General features: G+C 51.7%; 7 protein-coding genes across 7 annotated transcripts; 4 read left to right on the plus strand and 3 right to left on the minus strand.

The window, feature by feature from the left end:
* Positions 1-1,554: 1,554 nt before the first annotated feature.
* BGZ61DRAFT_497475 (fungal-specific transcription factor domain-containing protein) lies at positions 1,555-3,230 on the plus strand (the record flags this gene model as incomplete). Its single annotated transcript, XM_046251159.1, has 3 exons — positions 1,555-1,879; positions 1,934-2,853; positions 2,922-3,230. The coding sequence occupies 3 exons, from the start codon at positions 1,555-1,557 to the stop codon at positions 3,228-3,230; spliced, it is 1,554 nt and encodes a 517-aa protein (XP_046099278.1).
* Positions 3,231-3,324: 94 nt separating this feature from the next.
* BGZ61DRAFT_428131 (GPR1/FUN34/yaaH family-domain-containing protein) lies at positions 3,325-4,777 on the minus strand. Its single transcript, XM_046243734.1, has 5 exons — positions 4,334-4,777; positions 4,188-4,277; positions 3,902-4,128; positions 3,664-3,848; positions 3,325-3,602 (listed from the first exon to the last, which is right to left on the minus strand). Exons 1-5 carry the CDS (start codon positions 4,525-4,527, stop codon positions 3,450-3,452), a joined length of 849 nt encoding a protein of 282 aa, XP_046099279.1. The 5' UTR covers positions 4,528-4,777; the 3' UTR covers positions 3,325-3,449.
* A 489-nt stretch (positions 4,778-5,266) lies between these two features.
* BGZ61DRAFT_398310 (aldehyde dehydrogenase domain-containing protein) lies at positions 5,267-7,267 on the plus strand. The gene is made up of 7 exons (XM_046242990.1): positions 5,267-5,678; positions 5,734-5,966; positions 6,034-6,249; positions 6,307-6,367; positions 6,425-6,457; positions 6,524-6,827; positions 6,909-7,267. Exons 1-7 carry the CDS (start codon positions 5,346-5,348, stop codon positions 7,202-7,204), a joined length of 1,476 nt encoding a protein of 491 aa, XP_046099280.1. The 5' UTR covers positions 5,267-5,345; the 3' UTR covers positions 7,205-7,267.
* Positions 7,268-7,814: 547 nt separating this feature from the next.
* BGZ61DRAFT_536942 (chaperonin 10-like protein) lies at positions 7,815-9,347 on the minus strand (the record flags this gene model as incomplete). The annotated part of the gene is made up of 7 exons (XM_046254475.1): positions 7,815-7,886; positions 7,947-8,018; positions 8,083-8,133; positions 8,194-8,493; positions 8,577-8,672; positions 8,727-9,061; positions 9,119-9,347. 7 exons carry the CDS (start codon positions 9,345-9,347, stop codon positions 7,815-7,817), a joined length of 1,155 nt encoding a protein of 384 aa, XP_046099281.1.
* Positions 9,348-9,833: 486 nt separating this feature from the next.
* On the plus strand, positions 9,834-12,295 carry BGZ61DRAFT_497483 (uncharacterized protein; the record flags this gene model as incomplete). Its single annotated transcript, XM_046251162.1, has 7 exons — positions 9,834-9,848; positions 9,915-10,110; positions 10,166-10,928; positions 10,984-11,056; positions 11,108-11,325; positions 11,395-11,551; positions 11,603-12,295. The coding sequence occupies 7 exons, from the start codon at positions 9,834-9,836 to the stop codon at positions 12,293-12,295; spliced, it is 2,115 nt and encodes a 704-aa protein (XP_046099282.1).
* A 1,379-nt stretch (positions 12,296-13,674) lies between these two features.
* BGZ61DRAFT_521332 (uncharacterized protein) lies at positions 13,675-14,598 on the plus strand (the record flags this gene model as incomplete). The annotated part of the gene is made up of 4 exons (XM_046252486.1): positions 13,675-13,876; positions 13,936-14,000; positions 14,061-14,218; positions 14,282-14,598. 4 exons carry the CDS (start codon positions 13,675-13,677, stop codon positions 14,397-14,399), a joined length of 543 nt encoding a protein of 180 aa, XP_046099283.1. The 3' UTR covers positions 14,400-14,598.
* A 1,160-nt stretch (positions 14,599-15,758) lies between these two features.
* BGZ61DRAFT_536945 (uncharacterized protein) lies at positions 15,759-17,767 on the minus strand (the record flags this gene model as incomplete). The annotated part of the gene is made up of 5 exons (XM_046254476.1): positions 15,759-16,108; positions 16,163-16,872; positions 16,933-16,972; positions 17,026-17,298; positions 17,356-17,767. 5 exons carry the CDS (start codon positions 17,765-17,767, stop codon positions 15,759-15,761), a joined length of 1,785 nt encoding a protein of 594 aa, XP_046099284.1.
* Between the last annotated feature and the right edge of the window lie 258 nt (positions 17,768-18,025).

The raw sequence follows: 18,025 nt of genomic DNA on the forward strand, positions 1-18,025 counted from the left end.
TGATTGTTACCGAAGGGGCATGGTGTACTAATAGGGAGAAGGCGTTCAATGAGGAACAGCGCCGGTCCGCTCTCCGACGGTTCGTCCGGGGAGCTCGATATCTAGAGCTCCAGCTCCAAGGTAAACGTTTCAGTCAACGAAATAATCATGGCTGTTAGAGTATCACGACTCTTTGGCTGGCACTGTCAATGGTTGATCAATTGAATCTCTACTGTTCTTTTGCCATCCATGACAACGGAGCTATGGCGGACTCATCGCTGTATGCCCTCGACGTATTTCCCGCAACCAACTCTCCCAATGAAGCCAATCTCGAGGCGAATGCCAATGCCCTCACGTAGATGCACACACGGCCTCGGTTATCCAGATGGCGATCTCCCACTGAACACAAGAACACGCTTGACCTAAACAAGCCGCCGCTCTGCTCGTTTGCCCCGTTTCTCCATCGTCTCCGCATGCCCCGGACTGCCAACCCCGCAAGCTGCAAAGCGAGAGACGCTTGAGACTAAGACTGGAGCACGCATGACGACGTAGCTAGCCTGAAGTAGCCTAAAGCTGGTCTGTCTACCCCAGCATTCACCAGGTTTATGAGGGATGGCTTCACTGGACCAAGGGAGGTCTGCACTGAACCCCGCTTCTCGGTGTCCCTCCTCGTTGGGTCTCCCGCCTGGTCTCGATCCCTTCGCTTTGGTGTTTACCCAACTTTTGGTTGCTTTCCCTCGCAACGCAACCCCCCGATATCGTCAATTCCGCAGCACATGACGTCGATACGCTTCCAAGCAATGCCGTCGTCCGCGGGCCCGGAGTCCAGCCCGCCCAGCAGGTCGCAGCATCCGTCGGCCGGAGGCATCCGGCGCATTCGACAGGCCTGTTCGCGATGCCGGTCAGTACATGTTTTCCTCGTAGTCCAGTCCTGTCCTTCGTCTCCAATGCGCCCTCCCTTCTGCTTCTTGCCATCCATGCTCACTCATTCCTCCTCCTTCTAGCCAGCGCAAGACCAAGTGTTCCGGCGATCGCCCGCGCTGTGTCAATTGCACGCGCGTCAATCGCTCGTGCCACTACGAATCGTACTCCTCCACCATGGCCGCCATGGCTGGGAACCCGCTCGCCAACTCTCTGGCCAGCTTCCCGCCCGGCTTCGGCGACGTATGAACATTTCCTTCTAATAACCTGTGGATGCTAATCGTGCCTGTCGCAGATGGACCTGTTGCGGCGCCTCAGCACCGTCGAGGCTCAATTGGCGCGGTTGAGCGACCAAGCATCGCAAGATCCCAGGTGATTAGCAATTCCACTCCTCCATCACGATGCTTACAACCTGCTAATCTCGCCGCCGCTTCTTCATAGCATTAGCCGCCAATGTCTTGATCAACAGTTCGAGGAGCCTCTCTCTCCGTCTCAACCACGTCGCATGACGGGCCAAGACTTTGGCTCAGAGACCCAGCGCCGCCTTTCAGACTCCAACCCTTCCCCTCCAGATCTCGCCGAGTCGAATAATGCGTATGTGAAGCTCTTCACCTTCCAGCGTCTGCTAACATTGTCACCAGTGTGTTCAGCACCATGCCACCGGAGCCCGTCGTCCAACACCTTGTCGATGCCTACTTCGTCCACTCGCACAACCAACCCTACTCATATTTTCAAGAGGAGCGATTCCAACAGCTACGCAGTTTCGGCCTTCTCCCAAAGTGCCTCGTGTTGGCCGTGCTGGCGTCTTCAGTGAGGTTTTCCAATCACGAATATTTCCAAGGGCGCACACATGAAGCAATGGAAGCGTACGCAAGAGAAGCCTGGCTCGCGGTCCTGAACGACCATTTGACGGTCGAAAATTGCCCCAATCTCTACGTCGCGCAGACAACCAACATTTTAGCAATCGTTGACTTTACAGGTGCTTTTTATCTGATCCCACCACAAGCCTAAGAATCGTACTAACCTCTGTAAGCTGGTCGGACGAGTTCTGGATGGCTCAAGATCGGCCTCGCAGTGAGAATTGCACAAGACCTGCAGCTGATGAAGGAGCCTAGCCCTTTGCTCCCCATCGTCGAACAAGAAGAGAGAAGAAGAGTATTTTGGTCCGTCTATCTTCTCGACAAGCTCGTCTCCTGCGGCAAAGCCCGCCCCCCAGCGATTGCCGATGAAGACTGCCACGTCCAGCTCCCCTGCGAAGAAGACGTCTTCCGGACTGGCACCTGGAAACAAACAGCCACGCTACACCAGCTTTTGAACTGGAACGCAGATCTAGGGGAAATCCGGGGACACTTTACTCTAGCTATTCTTGTTGCCTCGGCGTTGGGTCGCTGTGCCCGCTATGTCCTCCACGAGCGCGAGACAGATTACGTCCGACCCTGGGATTCTCGATCCGAGTTTGCAGCCATCACCTCGTTCCTGCTCCTAATCGAGCAGCATTTACAAGTCGACGATCTTTCAGTTGCCGACATAATCGCCAACAGCAGACTACCCGATGGATCACTGGACCACCAAACCATAGGACATGCCATCTTCGCCCGCGTGGTTTTCCATCTTTGCCACTGTCTGTTGAACCACCCCTTCCTGTTGACCTTGCGGCTTCAGAAGCTCAAAGCCAAAGCCCCTCCGAGCTTCCTTACACGAACATTTGAGACGTGCTGCGAACATGCTCGAAAAGTGCCGTCGTGGCTGGACCAGGCGCAAGCAGCGGGTTGCCACGTCGAGGCGTCGTTCTACGCCTATTCCACGTGTCTAGCTGGCAGCCTGCTTTCACTCTTCATTCACGCCCAACAAGAAAGAGGAAATTCTCCAGAGCCAGAACTCGTTGAAGCTGGCCAGCAAGCTCTGCGGATACTCAAAAGCATGGGTAAATTTTGGAGCCATGCGTCAAAGATGGTAAGCTCTGATTGCTTCAATCTCCATCCTGTCCGGCAATTGGAGATTATACTAATTGAATCCAACAGCACACGCAACTCCTTTCTTTCGAATCGCACGCTCAGGCTTTTAATAATATGCTTGATCCGCAGACGTCATTCGAGATAGACGCCGAGCTGGAGGCAGCCCTTTGGACAATGGTCGACTACGGCGCCATGTGTTGTAGTTCGGGGGCAGCGGAACCAGGCGACACATCCATTTCTGTAAATATATCCCCACCATCTTTCCTCGACTTTGACATGGATCTGGCTCCTGGGAATGCGTTTGATCTGCCTGCTTCTAGTGGCCTGTCGGGGACCCGTTCCGGCATGAGCTCGTACGGCATAAATTGTTCGTAGCACTGCGGCATCGGGAGTCGGATGTGCGATTAACATGAAACCAAGCGTTTATTATTGTCCTAATTTTAAATCGCAAACCGCGTCCTACAGCTAGCTTCTTTTTCGCACTTTTTCCAGAACCCCGAGGGCTAAAATGGGTGCGCGTCGCGAAATACAAAAGAGACGTATCGCATTTCAATTGCCACGCTGTCCAGTAGTCCATCCACATTACGTCCATCTTCACGGATGTATGATGCGACCGCTCCTCCCCTGAATGACGCTTGACAGATCGCCCACAGGGAGCTGAATTGGGAAGTCAACAATCTCAAACATAATAGCGACGAGAATATACCAGCCCGCCGCGCAGGTACAAAAAAGAATAGCACCCGCGGCCTATTCATATGTCAGTCACAATCACGAAGACACTGAAGCAATTGAGAATGAGCCAACGTACTACGAAAAGCTTGTTGGCAAGGTCTGCGTTTCCGGTGTAATCTTCGGCCAAGACCCAAAATGCTCCCGTGAGAAGAGCAAATGCGGGAATCAAGGTGAAGAAGATGATGACGAAGACCACATTAGTCCGCAAGGCGCATATAAGGTACACGACGGCCAGCAAGCCCATAAACACCAGCCAGAAGCCTGTGGGATTTCGTCAACATGGCGTGCACGCTCGATCCGTAGAGGCGCCTCACCTAAGCTAGCATTGAACCCTCGAGTCGCCATGCCCTCGGCAGGGGACTTGGCATCTGCCGGTGCGTATGATGAGAATGCAGCGAATGATGGGTTTAATGTGCCTCCAAAGGCCAGCCAGAAGCACCCGAAGCTGCAGAAAACAATAGAAGGGAAGCTGTTGCCAAGAACCCACTCCATGATGCCGCTCAGGAGCATAAGGACACCACCCATGAAGAAGTAAACGGCACTAGAAACAAGAAAGGTCACCAGGCATCCTTACAGCGACAGACACAAAGAAGGGCTTACATGGTTGCTGCGCCGAATAAGCCGGCGCCCCGCCAACCCATTAAATCGCACGACAAGGGCATCAAAGACAGCAAGAATCCAACCAGGGCTCTTTGGATTTGAGTTAGCCAGTAGCTAAAGCTAGTTTCGGGGAAGAGTAGACGGACAATGGGGTCGGGTTGCCAAAGGTCTTCCTCAGCTCGCCCTTGACCGCATTAGGAGGGGAAAGATACAGCTTCTCGAACAGCTCCGGGGTCATGGCGATGCTGCCAGCAGTGCGGACCGTCTCCAGGGCATTGACGTGACCCATTTCTGGATCGACGTGGCCGTTCTGGAATTCGATGGGCTTGGCCATGTCCATGATCGTTCGCGTGGTAATGAGGTTTCGCAAGAGCAGAGGCGTATAAGGCACTCATCAAGCGAGTGACGGATAATTAGGACTTGGCTTCATCAATCGACCTTATATCTTGTCGCAGATAGCTCAACGGACTTGACGTAGCACTCAGACATCTAATGGCATAGGGCATGCCACGGAGCGTCGACCGTAGCGGCGTGTACGGACCGCTATAGGTACTTCTTTAGGAATTAACTGAAGGAGATGAACCTCAGAAACTTTGATCCTGATGATCTATCTGAGGTCCATCCGTTGCTCGCTTCCTCCATTCCGTTGCAATCCCCGCTGGCATTCTGGTGCCGTTCAGCCATCTCGTCAACTCAACCAGGCGGTCCGCACTATCTCAAACCCTACTTCTGGTCTAGCTTCCTGCGATCCTCACGTGTCTGCACCTCGGGGCATCGGTCCGGGGCGACCTGGAGTAACTCCAAAGGATTCCGTTGGCCTAGTCTTGTTGAAGTATAGTTCAAGCGTCAAGCTGCGTCATGCCTGGTGCGAGTGCGGACGCGTGACTTGCGGGTCTGCGGAACAGGACGGTGTCACGGCGTGTGTCTTGGAGGTCGGACCGCTCGCTTCGGAGCGATTGTGATTCGACCAGTTGGGTGGGACTGGAATGATTGCGGGCGAGTGCAGGGCGAGGTATCACCTAACTTAAAGCAAGGGAGGCCGGCAGGAGGGGGTCGTCCTCTTGTTTGCTTCAGCTTGCATCGTATCCGCATTCCAGCCAGCTACATTTGTGCTTCGTTCTTCACATCGCTTTGCCACTACACCCAGATTATCCGGCCATGTCAGCAACTACCGTAGCAGTCAATGGCTCGAAGCCAGCAGCCTCGCTCGATTTCCAAGACAATTTCATCCAGATCATCGACGGCAAAAGTCACCCGACCAAGGAGACTCGCCACGGCATCAACCCCGCCAACCTCAAGCCCAAGGCGCCGGTCCCCGTCGTCACCAAGGAAGACTTGGACACGGCCGTCGACGCGGCCAAGCGGGCATTCAAGACATGGTCAAAAGTTCCTTACGAGGACCGCCGGAAGGCCGTTCTGGCTTATGCCGATGCCATAGACGCGCTGCGGACTGAGTTTAGAGACCTGCTCGTCGCAGAGCAAGGCAAGCCTGTGAGAAAAGACCACTTCTTGCAATATTTCGTGCCTCTAACGTGAGAAAATGCAGCTTCCCCAAGCCGATGCTGAGACGGATGCTGCTATTGCATGGATCCGCGGCATGGCAAACATCGCCATCCCGGAGGATGTCATCGAGGACACTGAAGATCGCACCGTCGTCACCCACTACACTCCCATCGGCGTCGTTGGAGCAATTATCCCATGGAATTTTCCTTTGCTATTGGCTACAGGAAAGATTGCGCCAGCTCTGTTGACCGGGAACGTCATCATTGTGAAGCCTTCGTGAGCCACCTTTTCTTGTTCAATCTCGCTTTTTGAACCGACTCACCTGTTTGCTAACCAAGAATAGCCCCTTTACTCCATACTGCGGACTTAAGCTGGTCGAATTAGCCCAGAAGTTCTTCCCTCCTGGCGTTGTGCAGTCTCTCAGTGGCGACGACAGGCTCGGTCCCTGGTTGACCAGCCATCCTGGCATTGACAAGATCAGCTTCACCGGCTCAACCCAGACTGGAAAGCTCGTACTCCAAAGTGCGAGCAAGACGCTGAAACGAGTGACTCTTGAGCTGTATGTGCTGTCGAGTGTGCATTCTTTTTAACGATAGCCGGCTGACATTTGAACTAGTGGTGGCAATGATCCAGCCATCGTGTTCCCCGATGTTGATGTTGATAAAGTCGCTGAAAAGGTTTGATATATTTCGGCCCCGAGCATCTTAGCGCAATGCTGATTACGATGCTTCCAGGTTGCATTCTTTGCCTTTTTGAATTCTGGTCAGGTATGTTTTACTTTATGAACAAGATAGTATTCCAAGGCGGTATACAGTGAGCTGACGCGAATCTAGATCTGTCTGAACCTGAAGCGCATCTACGTTCATGAGTCTATCTATGAGCAGTTTAGGGATGCTCTTGTCAAGCACGTCAGGAACTACACCCTCGGCGATGGCTCCCAGCAAGGTATCTCGCATGGGCCTCTTCAAAATTCCATGCAATACGAGCGCGTCAAGACGTTCTTTGATGACATTGAAAAGCAAGGCTGGAAGGTGGCCACAGGAGGTAAAATTGAAGCGTCGTCAGGATACTTCGTCACACCGACCATCATCGACCGTCCTCCCGAGAAGTCGCGAATCGTTGTCGAGGAGCCATTCGGTAAGCAAGGGTTCCTACAAAACCCATCCAGGGAGGGTGTGTGCATAGCTTCAGGACTCCACTAATCCATTGTTATTACAGGCCCTATCGTCCCTCTGCTCTCCTGGAAGAGTGAGGAGGAGGTGATTGAGCGTGCGAACGATACCTTGATGGGACTAGGCGCATCGATATGGTGCAATGATATCAAGAAGGCGCAGCGCGTTGCCAAGGAGATCCAAGCAGGCACTGTTTGGGTCAATACCCACTTCGACCTATCGCCCATGGCGCCGTTTGGAGGGCACAAGGAGAGCGGTCTCGGTACCGAATGGGGAGCCAACGGACTCAAGGGGTTCTGTAATGTGCAGACTCTGTTTCTCAACAAGCATGTAGTGAGCTGAATTAACATATTGTTGGATTTTTGAACACAATGAATTCAATGATTGCCGAACGGCAGTTCCCTGAACCTGAGATGTTTGAAGATGTCAGCCACTGATGATTGAACGGATCTAGTGACGAGACATCGGGCTACGTGCCAAGTTGCCATTTCCATTCTCAACCCCGCTTGGATAACACAACTCCGGATAACGAAGGATTCCGGATAACGAAGCGAAGTACTGAGCTAATATGGAGTAGCGAGATATTGGACTACTTGCCAAGCTACCATTTCCACTTTCAACCCCGCCTGGATAACACAATTCCGGATAACGAAGCCAATGTACCCCTGCTTTTCCCCTTGTTGAAGGTCGATTCAGAACGCATGACTCGGCCATCGACCGCGTGCTCTACAGACTCCTGATTGGATCATTTCAACGAGTCCGTCGGAGAGCGGACCGCCTAATGCAACATACCCCGCGTCTCTCCAACACTCAGATACGCCAGTGATGGAATTGAAGCTTGAATAATGGGGCTTTATTGACTCTGTGCAGACTAATTGGAAGCTGAGATGGGGACAAACTTGCACTAAGACGGACTGCCTTTGCCCAGTTGTTCCTAGCAGACAACCCACAGCTACCATACCAAAACGGGCTTGATGGTCGAACCGTCCTCCATGTCCCTCACGGCTTTTCGGAAATCATCCACCTGGCATCGGTATTAGCATAGCCGAGTCGCTTGGGCGTTGCAGTAGTGAAGCCCACTTACCGGGTAGAACTTGACCAGTTGGTCGACGGGAAAGTCTCCATTGCGGAACCAGCGGATCATATGGGGGATATACTGCTCGCAAGGTCAACAACTGTTCTTTGATCTATTCTCGGAGCAAACTTGTGCATGAACGAACCTCCTCTGGTGTGACGCCGCCCTCCATGCTACCCATAATTTGCTTGCCCGTCTGGGCGAAATGTCAGCTTCACTGTTTGCCAGGGAGTGATGGTAATATACAGATACTTACCACCATGTATGGAACCACCGCAAGCTCCAAGCCGGCGCCCATCGGGGCAACGCCGAGCAATATCATCTTGCCCTGATTCGCGGTGAACTCGAGCCCCAGCTGGATCATCGAGAGAACACCAGTTGCATCGACAGTAACGGTACTACCCGAGGCCCCGGTTGCCTTGCGTACTGCATCTGTGAGGCTGGAAACAGACGAAGTGTCGATGCCGTGAGTGGCACCGAGTTTCTTTGCCAGTTCAATTCGTGCGGGAACTCGATCTATTCCGATGATGGTGCGGCAGCCCTTGAGCTTCGCAGCCTGCATCTGTTGTTAGCCAGTGGACTTGGCCAAGCCATTGCAAATTCCTAGCATCTAGTCATCAAAAGAACTTGGCTCCGTACCATGATTGCAGCAAGTCCTACACCACCTAGGCCGATGACTGCCACTTTGTCGTCTGGCTTTGCATTTGCCAATTCAGTCACTGTGCCCGCGCCAGTCTAAGGTTGCCACGGTCAGTTGATTGGCTTCAGTGTGAGTGCATCCGAACATACTTGGATGCCACAGCCAAGAGGTGCCAGCAGCTTCAGTTCATCATCATTGCTGACGAAGGCGCTGACATTGACAAGCGACGTCTCTTGAACCCGAGTGAGCTTGGCAAAGCTGGACTGGCCAAAGAATGAGCCGCCGATTTCCTGGCTCGGCGACTTGGGAAACCGGAATGCGTCCTTCACACCGGTGAAGTTGAGGTCGGAGAACTTGTGGCAGTAACCAGGCGCGCCGAATTGGCAGTTGTGGCAGCTGGTGCAAAACGCAAAAGAGAGCAGGACGGCATCGCCAGGTTTGACTTTAGTGATCTTTGAACCGACAGAACGGACATATCCGGCGCCTGTTTGACTCTTATTTCAGCTCATCTTCAAGTTGTTGGTTCAATAGTAGACGGTACCTTCATGACCCAGAACACGAGGGTATGGGGGTACAGGAAACCCCGGGGTGCCATCTGGTGCTGTTCCGCATCCAAGGTCTGTATGGCAGACGCCGGAAGCTACCATTTCCACGATGGCTTCATATTCTCCCGGCTGCGTTATTTGCACGTCTTCCAGCACCCATTTTCGTTTTCCATCCTCGGGCGCGTGTGACACGATGGCCTTTGTGAGATGGGACTCGGGTGTCATGGTCGAAAAATGGAATTCCTGGGAATAATCTTTGTAGATACAGATGCTTAGACCAACGGGGGTAAAGCTCGATACTGAATAATCCTGAACGCTATCTAAGGACCAATTCCTCATAATGATTAAGTACAGCTTCCAGCCGCAGTCACAATTAGCGGTCCGGTCGCCGCCTCCTCCGTCGTGACGCGTTCCCCGTCTCCGCGTCCTCCTCCCCGTCTCCGCTCCCCCGACCTTCGACCCGCTCTCCGAGCTGTTTCATAAGACGACAGCTGAGTTCTCTACTCCTAGCTTCCCCGTATTCCCCGCATTTTGGCGTCACCCCGCGTTCTATCATCTTGCGGGGTCTGGGGATCGTCGTGGCTGCAAGGCCGGAGATGGCGGACCGTAGCGTGCTTCAAACAGAGACACCAAAGGTTATATGAACCAGAGCTGGATTTGAATTGGAGAAACCATCATGCTCTTGACGCTAAGCGAGCACAAGAAGCTATCATGTCGACTATCACGGTACAGTCACTTCCAGCTGAGCCCCAAGAAATTTGATGGGTTCCATTCACTGACAATTAGTTGTAGCTTTCCAAGATCATTCCGGCCACCAACGGCCTCCACGATGGCCATGTGTCTGAGTTGCCGTCTCACGACCCGCAGAAGATCAAGGAGGCCAACAAGAATGCCATGAACGGCCACACCACCGTGCAGAGCGAGCCCAAGCCCAAAGTGCAAAATGAGCCCGTTGGTGACTTTAGCTGGGGTCCTTGGACTGTCCAGGGTAAGTTTCTGTAGAGTTCTTCAGTCTACGAGGCCATCTAACATCAACCGTCTAGATGTCTTGATCCCGCCTCATGCCGGCCGCGGCTTGGTTAAAAAGTACCATCAACGACGAACCCTGTATCAGTACGCTGCAATTTCGCTGTCCGGTCTTTGGGCCTTCTACAACCTCGATAACACGGCGTATCGCGCTGCTGCTCTCGGCTCTCTGTTTCCAGGAGCTGGTCTCACCGCAGTGGCCAGCCTGACTTCGATGGCAGCGTTTCTGCTCACTTTGGTATTGATTCCAGTTACCATCTTCATCTGGTTTGCCATGGGCGGCATCTTCTTCCCTATCGCGCTATGGGTGGGATCTAGCATTACCGCTGGCTACCTTGCCTCGGATACCCTGTTTGAATCCTCCGCTGCTCTGTGGGCCATCTTTTGCTACTCTGGCATCTTCTGGCTCATGAGCAATGCGCGCTCCCTCAACGCGGCTGGATATTCCAAGGCGCAAGAGCGTAACAAGTATCTTGTCGAAGCCGTCCAGGAGCAGCTTGCTGATGCTACCCCCGCTCCTGCACCTGGCTCCCGAGAGCTTTCTCTTGAGACCCTCCGACACGTTCAGCACATGCTTGAGCGCGGCCTCAGTGCTCGTGATGATTTTAGCTATCACGATGTTATCGATCAGTTCCAGACAGGCGCAGTCCGCTATCAGCTTTATGGCGTTGTCGATGTGCTTAGCCTGTATCAGTGCCATTATGCGCCCGGGTTCCACGGCTATCTCTCTCGGGCGTCGCAGAATTGCATCGAAAAGAGTCTGCAGAAGCGGATCATGTCGTAAGTCTTCGTCTTATCATACAAAGATATGCATAGTTCTGACATTGGATCCAAGATACTGGAAGTGGGAGTCCATCTTCGGCAGGTTTACCTTCAGTGACTGGGACCCAATCAAGAAGGACAACATTGTAAGTTCACTACCCTCCATGGGCTTGTTCAAGCGTCTGACCAGTGCTTAGATGGTCACTGGATACTTGAGCTCCGCCATTGGACTTTACGAGCAGGCTTCTGGAGATCGCCAGTACCACCGCAAGAATGCACTGGAATTTGTTATCGATGATGGCAAGCACTACAAGACCAACTATGAAGGTCTTGCAGATGCGCTCCACAACAACATGACCGAGAACCCGTACTGCTTGTATCCTTGCGAGCCCAACTGGACTTACTCCCTTTGCAAGTGTGTACACCCCAAATGACAAGGACTCTACATTACGGAAAAAGAAATCACTGACCATCTATCCTACAGTCTTACCGGAATGGCTGGCTTGGTTATCTCTGACCGTATCCTTGGACGTGATCTCGGGTCCAAAATTCGCAATCGGTTTGAGCGATCTCTTGAAGAGGAGTTTACCGAGTGCGACGGTCGAATTCTTCCCATCCGCAGCGAGTTCACTGGACTAACTGTAAGTGAACCTTCTCACCCTTGAGATTACCTTACTGATTTTTCAATCAAGCTTCCTGGCCTCTGCGGAACTCTGACTGACTGCATCAACGCCATGCTCTTGACTGCCTATCTCCCCCATCTCGCGCACCGCAACTGGGCTATGATTCGAACCGAGTTCCTCAAGTACGACAGCAAGGGTCAACTGGAGGTCAAGGACCTCAAGGGAGCCGACAAAATGGATCCCGGAAACTACCGAGCCGGAGAGGGTCCTCTGCGCGCCTTTATTGCCGCCACCGCTGCTGAGTTTGGCAACGAGAAGATCCGCGAGGAGGCTCTTGATCAGCTTGACAACATCTACTTCCCGGTTGAAGCCACCAAGACAGGATCTCTGCGCAACAAGGGTCTCTCGGCTACCACTCAGGTCATCGCCCTCATGGCACGCCTTGTCAAGCAGCGCGACTTAGCCAACGCCACTCTACACGGCCCTCCAGATGAGGCACTCCAGGGTCCCTTGCTGGAGGACGCGGCGTTTCCCGATGTCCTCGTGGCCAAGGCTTACAGCGTTGATGGAAAGCAGCTTGACCTTGTGCTTTACAACGGCAAGGAGCCTGGTGTTTTCCGACTCGGTTTCGACCGCTTGATTCCCCACAAGGAGTACAAGCTCAGCACTGGAGGGTCTGTTGTTGCAAACCAGGCTGGTAAGGCTTACACTGAGGCAAAGATTAGCGGCCGAACTCAGATCATCCTGCAACCTGTCGCTTAATCGGCCGTTGGTAGCTACGCGAAAAAAGGCAGCGAGGATTTGGATACTCAAGCTAGGAGATTTGGCAAGGCCTTTTTAGTGTGGCCAATAACCTACTAAGAGCTGTGCTCGGTGATGGCAATTTATGTCTCTTTACTGTCTATTGAAAGTACAAAAATAGGACCTCAAACATCCAAAGAGCTCAATTTTGTGAAATTTTATTTAGGATGAATACGCTCATTATTATGAACTTTTAGCTTTATCAAACCTTCAACGGGTATCTTGACCTTATAAATTCTATCTTAAATTGGATTTGGTGCAAGCATACATCTTCGTAAGTCCATGGCAATGGTTACTCGGTCTGCGCGGACTGAAACCAAACCCCTCCAAGAAGATCCGGCTCTGATATAATAGGACTGGATGATAAAACAGAACACCTTATTATCCCAGTAAGGAACGGTTTAACTTGTAAAGCGTTAGGTAGCCAAGCACCAAACCTTCGTCTCCTGCCAATAGCGCTAGTACTTTAGCACCATTAAGTTACATTGACAGTCGTGGCGGCAATGACAATGTCGCCGATGATTTTGACGCGACTGAGACTGATCTGTTTTATTTGGTAAACCGATATCAGAAGACAGGGCCTGGTTTGAGACACCATACGTAGTTCCGATCAGTAGACGTTTTTGCGGAAGATTTGCAGGCTCCATGCTTGTTGAAAGACACAGATCGGACGTTCAAAAGTGACCAACATAGCCACCCCGATCCACAGATTAGCTTAAGGAATAGATGAGCTGTCGAGCCTATAAAGGTTAGATGCAGCGACATGATCTGCAGACTAAATTCGGGGATGGATGAGCTGATGAGCCTAGAATGGTTAGATGCAGCGACGCTGACATGTAGATCACTGTGGAGCCCTCAGCCAAGACGAATAAGAGAGTGTAATTTTGGAAACATAAGAGAATATTTTGGCAGTGACCAGAAGACCAGGTATGGTGTGCGTGGCTACTTGCACCCTCGCACTTAACAGTACTACGTAGTACATGCCTACCGCAAGTACAGGGATATTTTACACCACCCTCAATGTCGTGCGTCGCCTCCTTCTGGTCAGACCTTGTAAAACGGTGGCGGCACATGCTGCCATATCCGATGGCCTCAACAGCGCTTTTTCCAATTAATGTGGCAGTTTGATTGAGGCTGTGCATGATGCCGTCACGTTGCTGACAGCTCGGTCTTTCGGCCTTCTCCGGCTTTGAACCAACACCTGCCTTGGCGGCTTGACTCAAGTATAAATAGAAGGCATATGGCATGCCCTTCATACTCTGAACTCAGACAGAAGCTTTCAAGTTCAGATTTTACCTTGTCCTTTGAAGATAGATCCCCTTGTCCGAGCCACTTTCGCTATGAAGTTCTCCCTGTCTCTCCTGGCGCTCCTCTCGGTGGGGGAGGCTATCGTTATCGAGCCCCGGTCCAAGACCAGAGCTGCCTCCTTTGTCTCGTTCGAGCAATGGGTTGAGAATATCATTGCCAATCCCGAGGGCGAACATCTTACTCCTGACGAGGCAATTGGTGCTCACGAAGCAATTATAAACAGCACGGACATTGGTAAGTCTGCTAAAACATTTCAAAGGTGCCGATATCAGCAGCCTGATATTTCTTAGCAGATCTCGAGGCCCGAGCCCTAGAGAAGCGCGTGTATTGCTACGATAATGTTCAAGACTCGGCTCCGGTAATTCCATTATTCAAGCTGCTAACAGAGAGCATCGCACTCAACTAACACTGGGTCTAGGCTGGCGATGCGGCTGAGTGTATCAACTACCTGGCCAGCATTGGAGGCAGGGATTGCACTGTCCATTCCGGTAGTCAACAGCTTTTCCGACGCATTCGCGGCGCGAGGATTTGGGGTCAGATAGGCGGCGGTAATAACGCACCCGCGACGGACAGCTGGTAAGTGCCATATCGGCAGGATTCAAGAAGCGCTGTGGATTGGACCGCTCTAACAGTAACCAGCCAGAACGTTGCGCGTACTGGTGGCCGCATCATGGATTCGTGCACGCGTAACGGCCAGGTTAGGGGTTTCGAGTTGGTTAACAACCAGAGGTTCGGAGTTGGCATCACAGGAACTTAGGTGCATGGAGAGCGTGTAGTCAGTATTGTGTGCGATCAAAGAGCTGTCGTACACATCTGATTATAGTATTTCCCGGCACAGTCGGAATCCCGCCAAGTTTTCTTTTCTGATATGGGGGCCTCTGACTGTGGCAGGGGTCTATTTACCTTTGGGCTCTGTGGTATCTACATTTGAGTTATTTTAGTTCCGACAATACAAGCAACAGTGGAACATTATGCTAGAATCACTTTCCGTCTCCAAAATTTGAATCTTCAGGTGGTTCAGTGAGAAACAGGCGATCCGGTGTAGTCCATGGTGTCTGGACAGGGCTGCCTCTATTAATAAAATAGTGTGGATATCTATGAAAGGCGAAGCCTTAGGCTAGAGACTTAACTAAATGGAGATTGAGGTAATTAATACCTAGCTATACTATAATGAGCACAGTTCTTGGAGTAATATTATTTAGAGAAATGTCCCTCTTTTTTTTTTTACTTTTCCTTTACCTTCAAATAAATATTTGAGGTTGTCAATAAATGGAATCACCCATAAATCACTTATGCTGTGAAGACCCCGTAAGTTACGGATATATTTGATTTCAGATCTCAGTGCATCTCTCTCTATGTGTATTTATGTGTATCGACGTCCAGATAGGCGTCGGGCCGTAAAAGTTCATTCTTGAGTGGTCACACCCAGCACCACTTTCAGCGAGCTTTGATCCTTCACGGCTATAGGGTAGGCAGGACCAGAATGCATTGTGTCCAGGAGGCATTTATCACAAAACCTTCCTTATTTACCTGTTATGAGATGCTCTATATGCTCCTCGATTGAATTAAATCTGAACTGGTATTGGTTGGTTTCCAGGAAGCTATCTTCAGAGTGAGTGAACTGAGCCTCGTCCTCTCGGTCCGCCCTCCGCAACGACAAGGGCATAATTTTGACTATTCCTCATTCAGACTAGACTACACCTCATCTCGGACCGAACCCGAACAATCGACAAATAGAAGAAGCTGCAACTTGCGGGGTTGGCATTCCGGGTCATTCGGAAAGGATGGAGAAATAGGACACGAAGCGCCGTCCTCTTTTGGTCAAGTGTCTGGTTTAGTGTACGTAGTATTGGAGCCAACTGAATTGCAGAAGCTGACGTCAAACGGGGGCCGTTCTTCCATTTGATGCGATGGGGAGATAGTGTAGAGGCAACGGCTGTATTTCGCGTTGATCAACAGAGGCTTAGCTTCTACGCAATTATGTCTCACTTCTCGGCTTCAAATGCTCCCCACTCTATTCCTCGCCAAAACATCCTAACCAAAAAAAATCTACAAAGCAGATAGCATCTCGGCGATGAACCCAGATTCCCACCGTGCTCCCCATACTATGGTCATCTCAAAGTCTAGCTCGCACGCCTGCTCCTCTCTTCAAAATCGCGTTACCAATCTCCCGAATCAAATGCTTTTGATACTTGCCGCTCCCAGTCTTGGGAAGATCGCCTTGGACGCTTCCGTGACCCAGCCAGAAAATATGTCGAGGAGACTTGACTCGGCCCAACACTTGCCCAACCCAGCCGCGGACTTCACCATCCGATAGTGTCTTGGGCTGGTCCCCTGAGCCCTTTAGGAAGCATGAAACAACCTCACCGTATTTTTCGTCTGCGAGGCCGACGACGCAAGCTTCCGTGATGATGGGGTGGGCGAGCAAACGGTTCTCAATCTCATGTGGAGTGATGTTCTCGCCTCCTGTGCGGGAATTGTCAGTACGAATGGCTTTTCGACACGCCAAGGAATGCTTACCGCGAATGATGATATCCTTGATGCGGCCCGTGATGTGCCCGTATCCTTCCGCGTCGATGAAGCCCTCGTCTCCCGTGTGCATCCACATGACGCCGTCTTCATCTGGTCTCATCACCTCTTGGGTTTTTGCCTCATCGTTCCAGTAGCCCTTTTGTAGTGCAAACCCACTGGTACAAATCTCGCCACGACCTCCAACTGGTACAATGTTTCCATTGATATCAATGATCTTGGCACCCGTGTGAGGTAAAACTCGTCCGATCGAGTTGAGCATCTTCTCCTCTGGGTCTTCCAGCGATGTGATGAATGTTACCGGACTCGTCTCCGTCATTCCATATGCAATTAACATTCCTTGAATATTCATCTTCTCACGGAGGTTTTCCATGAGGATCTTGGGCACGGGAGATCCTGCGGCGAGGCCAGTCCGCACCGTGGTGATCTTCACGGGATTCTTTTCGAGCACTTCCAGCTCGGCGATGAACATGGTAGGCACGCCAAGCAACGCGGTGGCTTTCTCCGCAACCACCGAGTCAATGGTCTTTTGAGCGTCAAAAGTATCGGACGGAAAGATGATTGAGCTCCCGTAGCAAAACGATGCCAATAACCCCATCACAAGTCCGAAGCAGTGGAAGAGCGGCGGGGGGCAGCAAACCACGTCGTCTTTGGTGAGCTTCATCGAGTTTCCGACAAATCGGGCATTGTTGATCAAGTTCCTAGTAGCAGATATGTGGGTGAGATTCCTGATCTGCTAGAGGGAAACATGATGTGCTTACAAGTGTGTGAGAGAAGCGGCTTTAGGTACGCCAGTAGTTCCTGGTTACACCATTAGATACTACGGCTTAGCGTTAACAGGTAAACGACCGTACCGGAAGTAAATTGTAGGTTCAGCACATCAGATGGTTTTACTCGGCGCTCGGCTCGCCTGAGGACGGCATCGTTCATGAAAATCGAATGCGCGTTGCCAAGAAAGTTGTGGTAGGACTGGACCTCAACCCCGTTCCCATGGTCCACATAGTTGTCTCCCAGAGCAACAAGGCACTTGAGGTGCGTGTCTGCGACGGGAAGCTGGACCAGCTTCTCGATGTGTCCTTGACACGATCGGGTGCCGATTGTGGAAGCTATGAATAATAACTTACAGTCTAAACAGAATTTAGCTTCCGGCCAGCTTCCGGGCATGCAAAGGATGGTTGACTTACTGACACGGGTCACTGCGGCGGCCAGCTCCTCTGGAGAAAAGGTGTTATTGATGACGACGACGGGACAGCCAATACGTGAGCCCCCGAAGAAAATTTCAATATACTCGAAGCAATTGCCAGCCATAACTCCAATGCAATCCCCGTGACGAACGCCCATCTCGAGCATAGCCTTTGCCACGACCTTGCTCCGATCGGCAAGATCTCGATAGGATAAACGGGTGGACTGCCATGGTACCGAGACTGCGCACCGGTCGCCGAAAGCCACGGCTTGCTCCTCAATTAGTGAACCAAGAGTACTGAGAAGAAGTTCTGGCTCCTTGGGCCCGTTCAATAGAGAAAGGTTTCGGTTGGCGTCATAGGCAGAGTCTGCTCCCTGCAAAGCGTCGAGGCTGTAGGTTGATGGGTCTGCCATGTTTATGTTACGGATGCTAAAGGATCTACATATTGTAGTCACGGAATGGCTGCGGAATGAAAGCCCTACTTATTTGGTCCATCTCGTACCGTATAATCTGGAGCTCTAGCTTCCCGGGCCAAACATCGGAGGTCGGACCGACCGGGATGGAATCCGCAATTTGGAGCTAATTACCATGTCTCCGCGACATGCCTCAGATGACCCAATCAAGGCCTATACACTGCTTCTAGGCACCCAATTTACACTGGAAATGTCATA

Source organism: Ilyonectria robusta, assembly GCF_021365365.1.
Source record: "Ilyonectria robusta strain PMI_751 chromosome Unknown BGZ61scaffold_22, whole genome shotgun sequence".
NCBI lineage: Eukaryota > Fungi > Ascomycota > Sordariomycetes > Hypocreales > Nectriaceae > Ilyonectria > Ilyonectria robusta.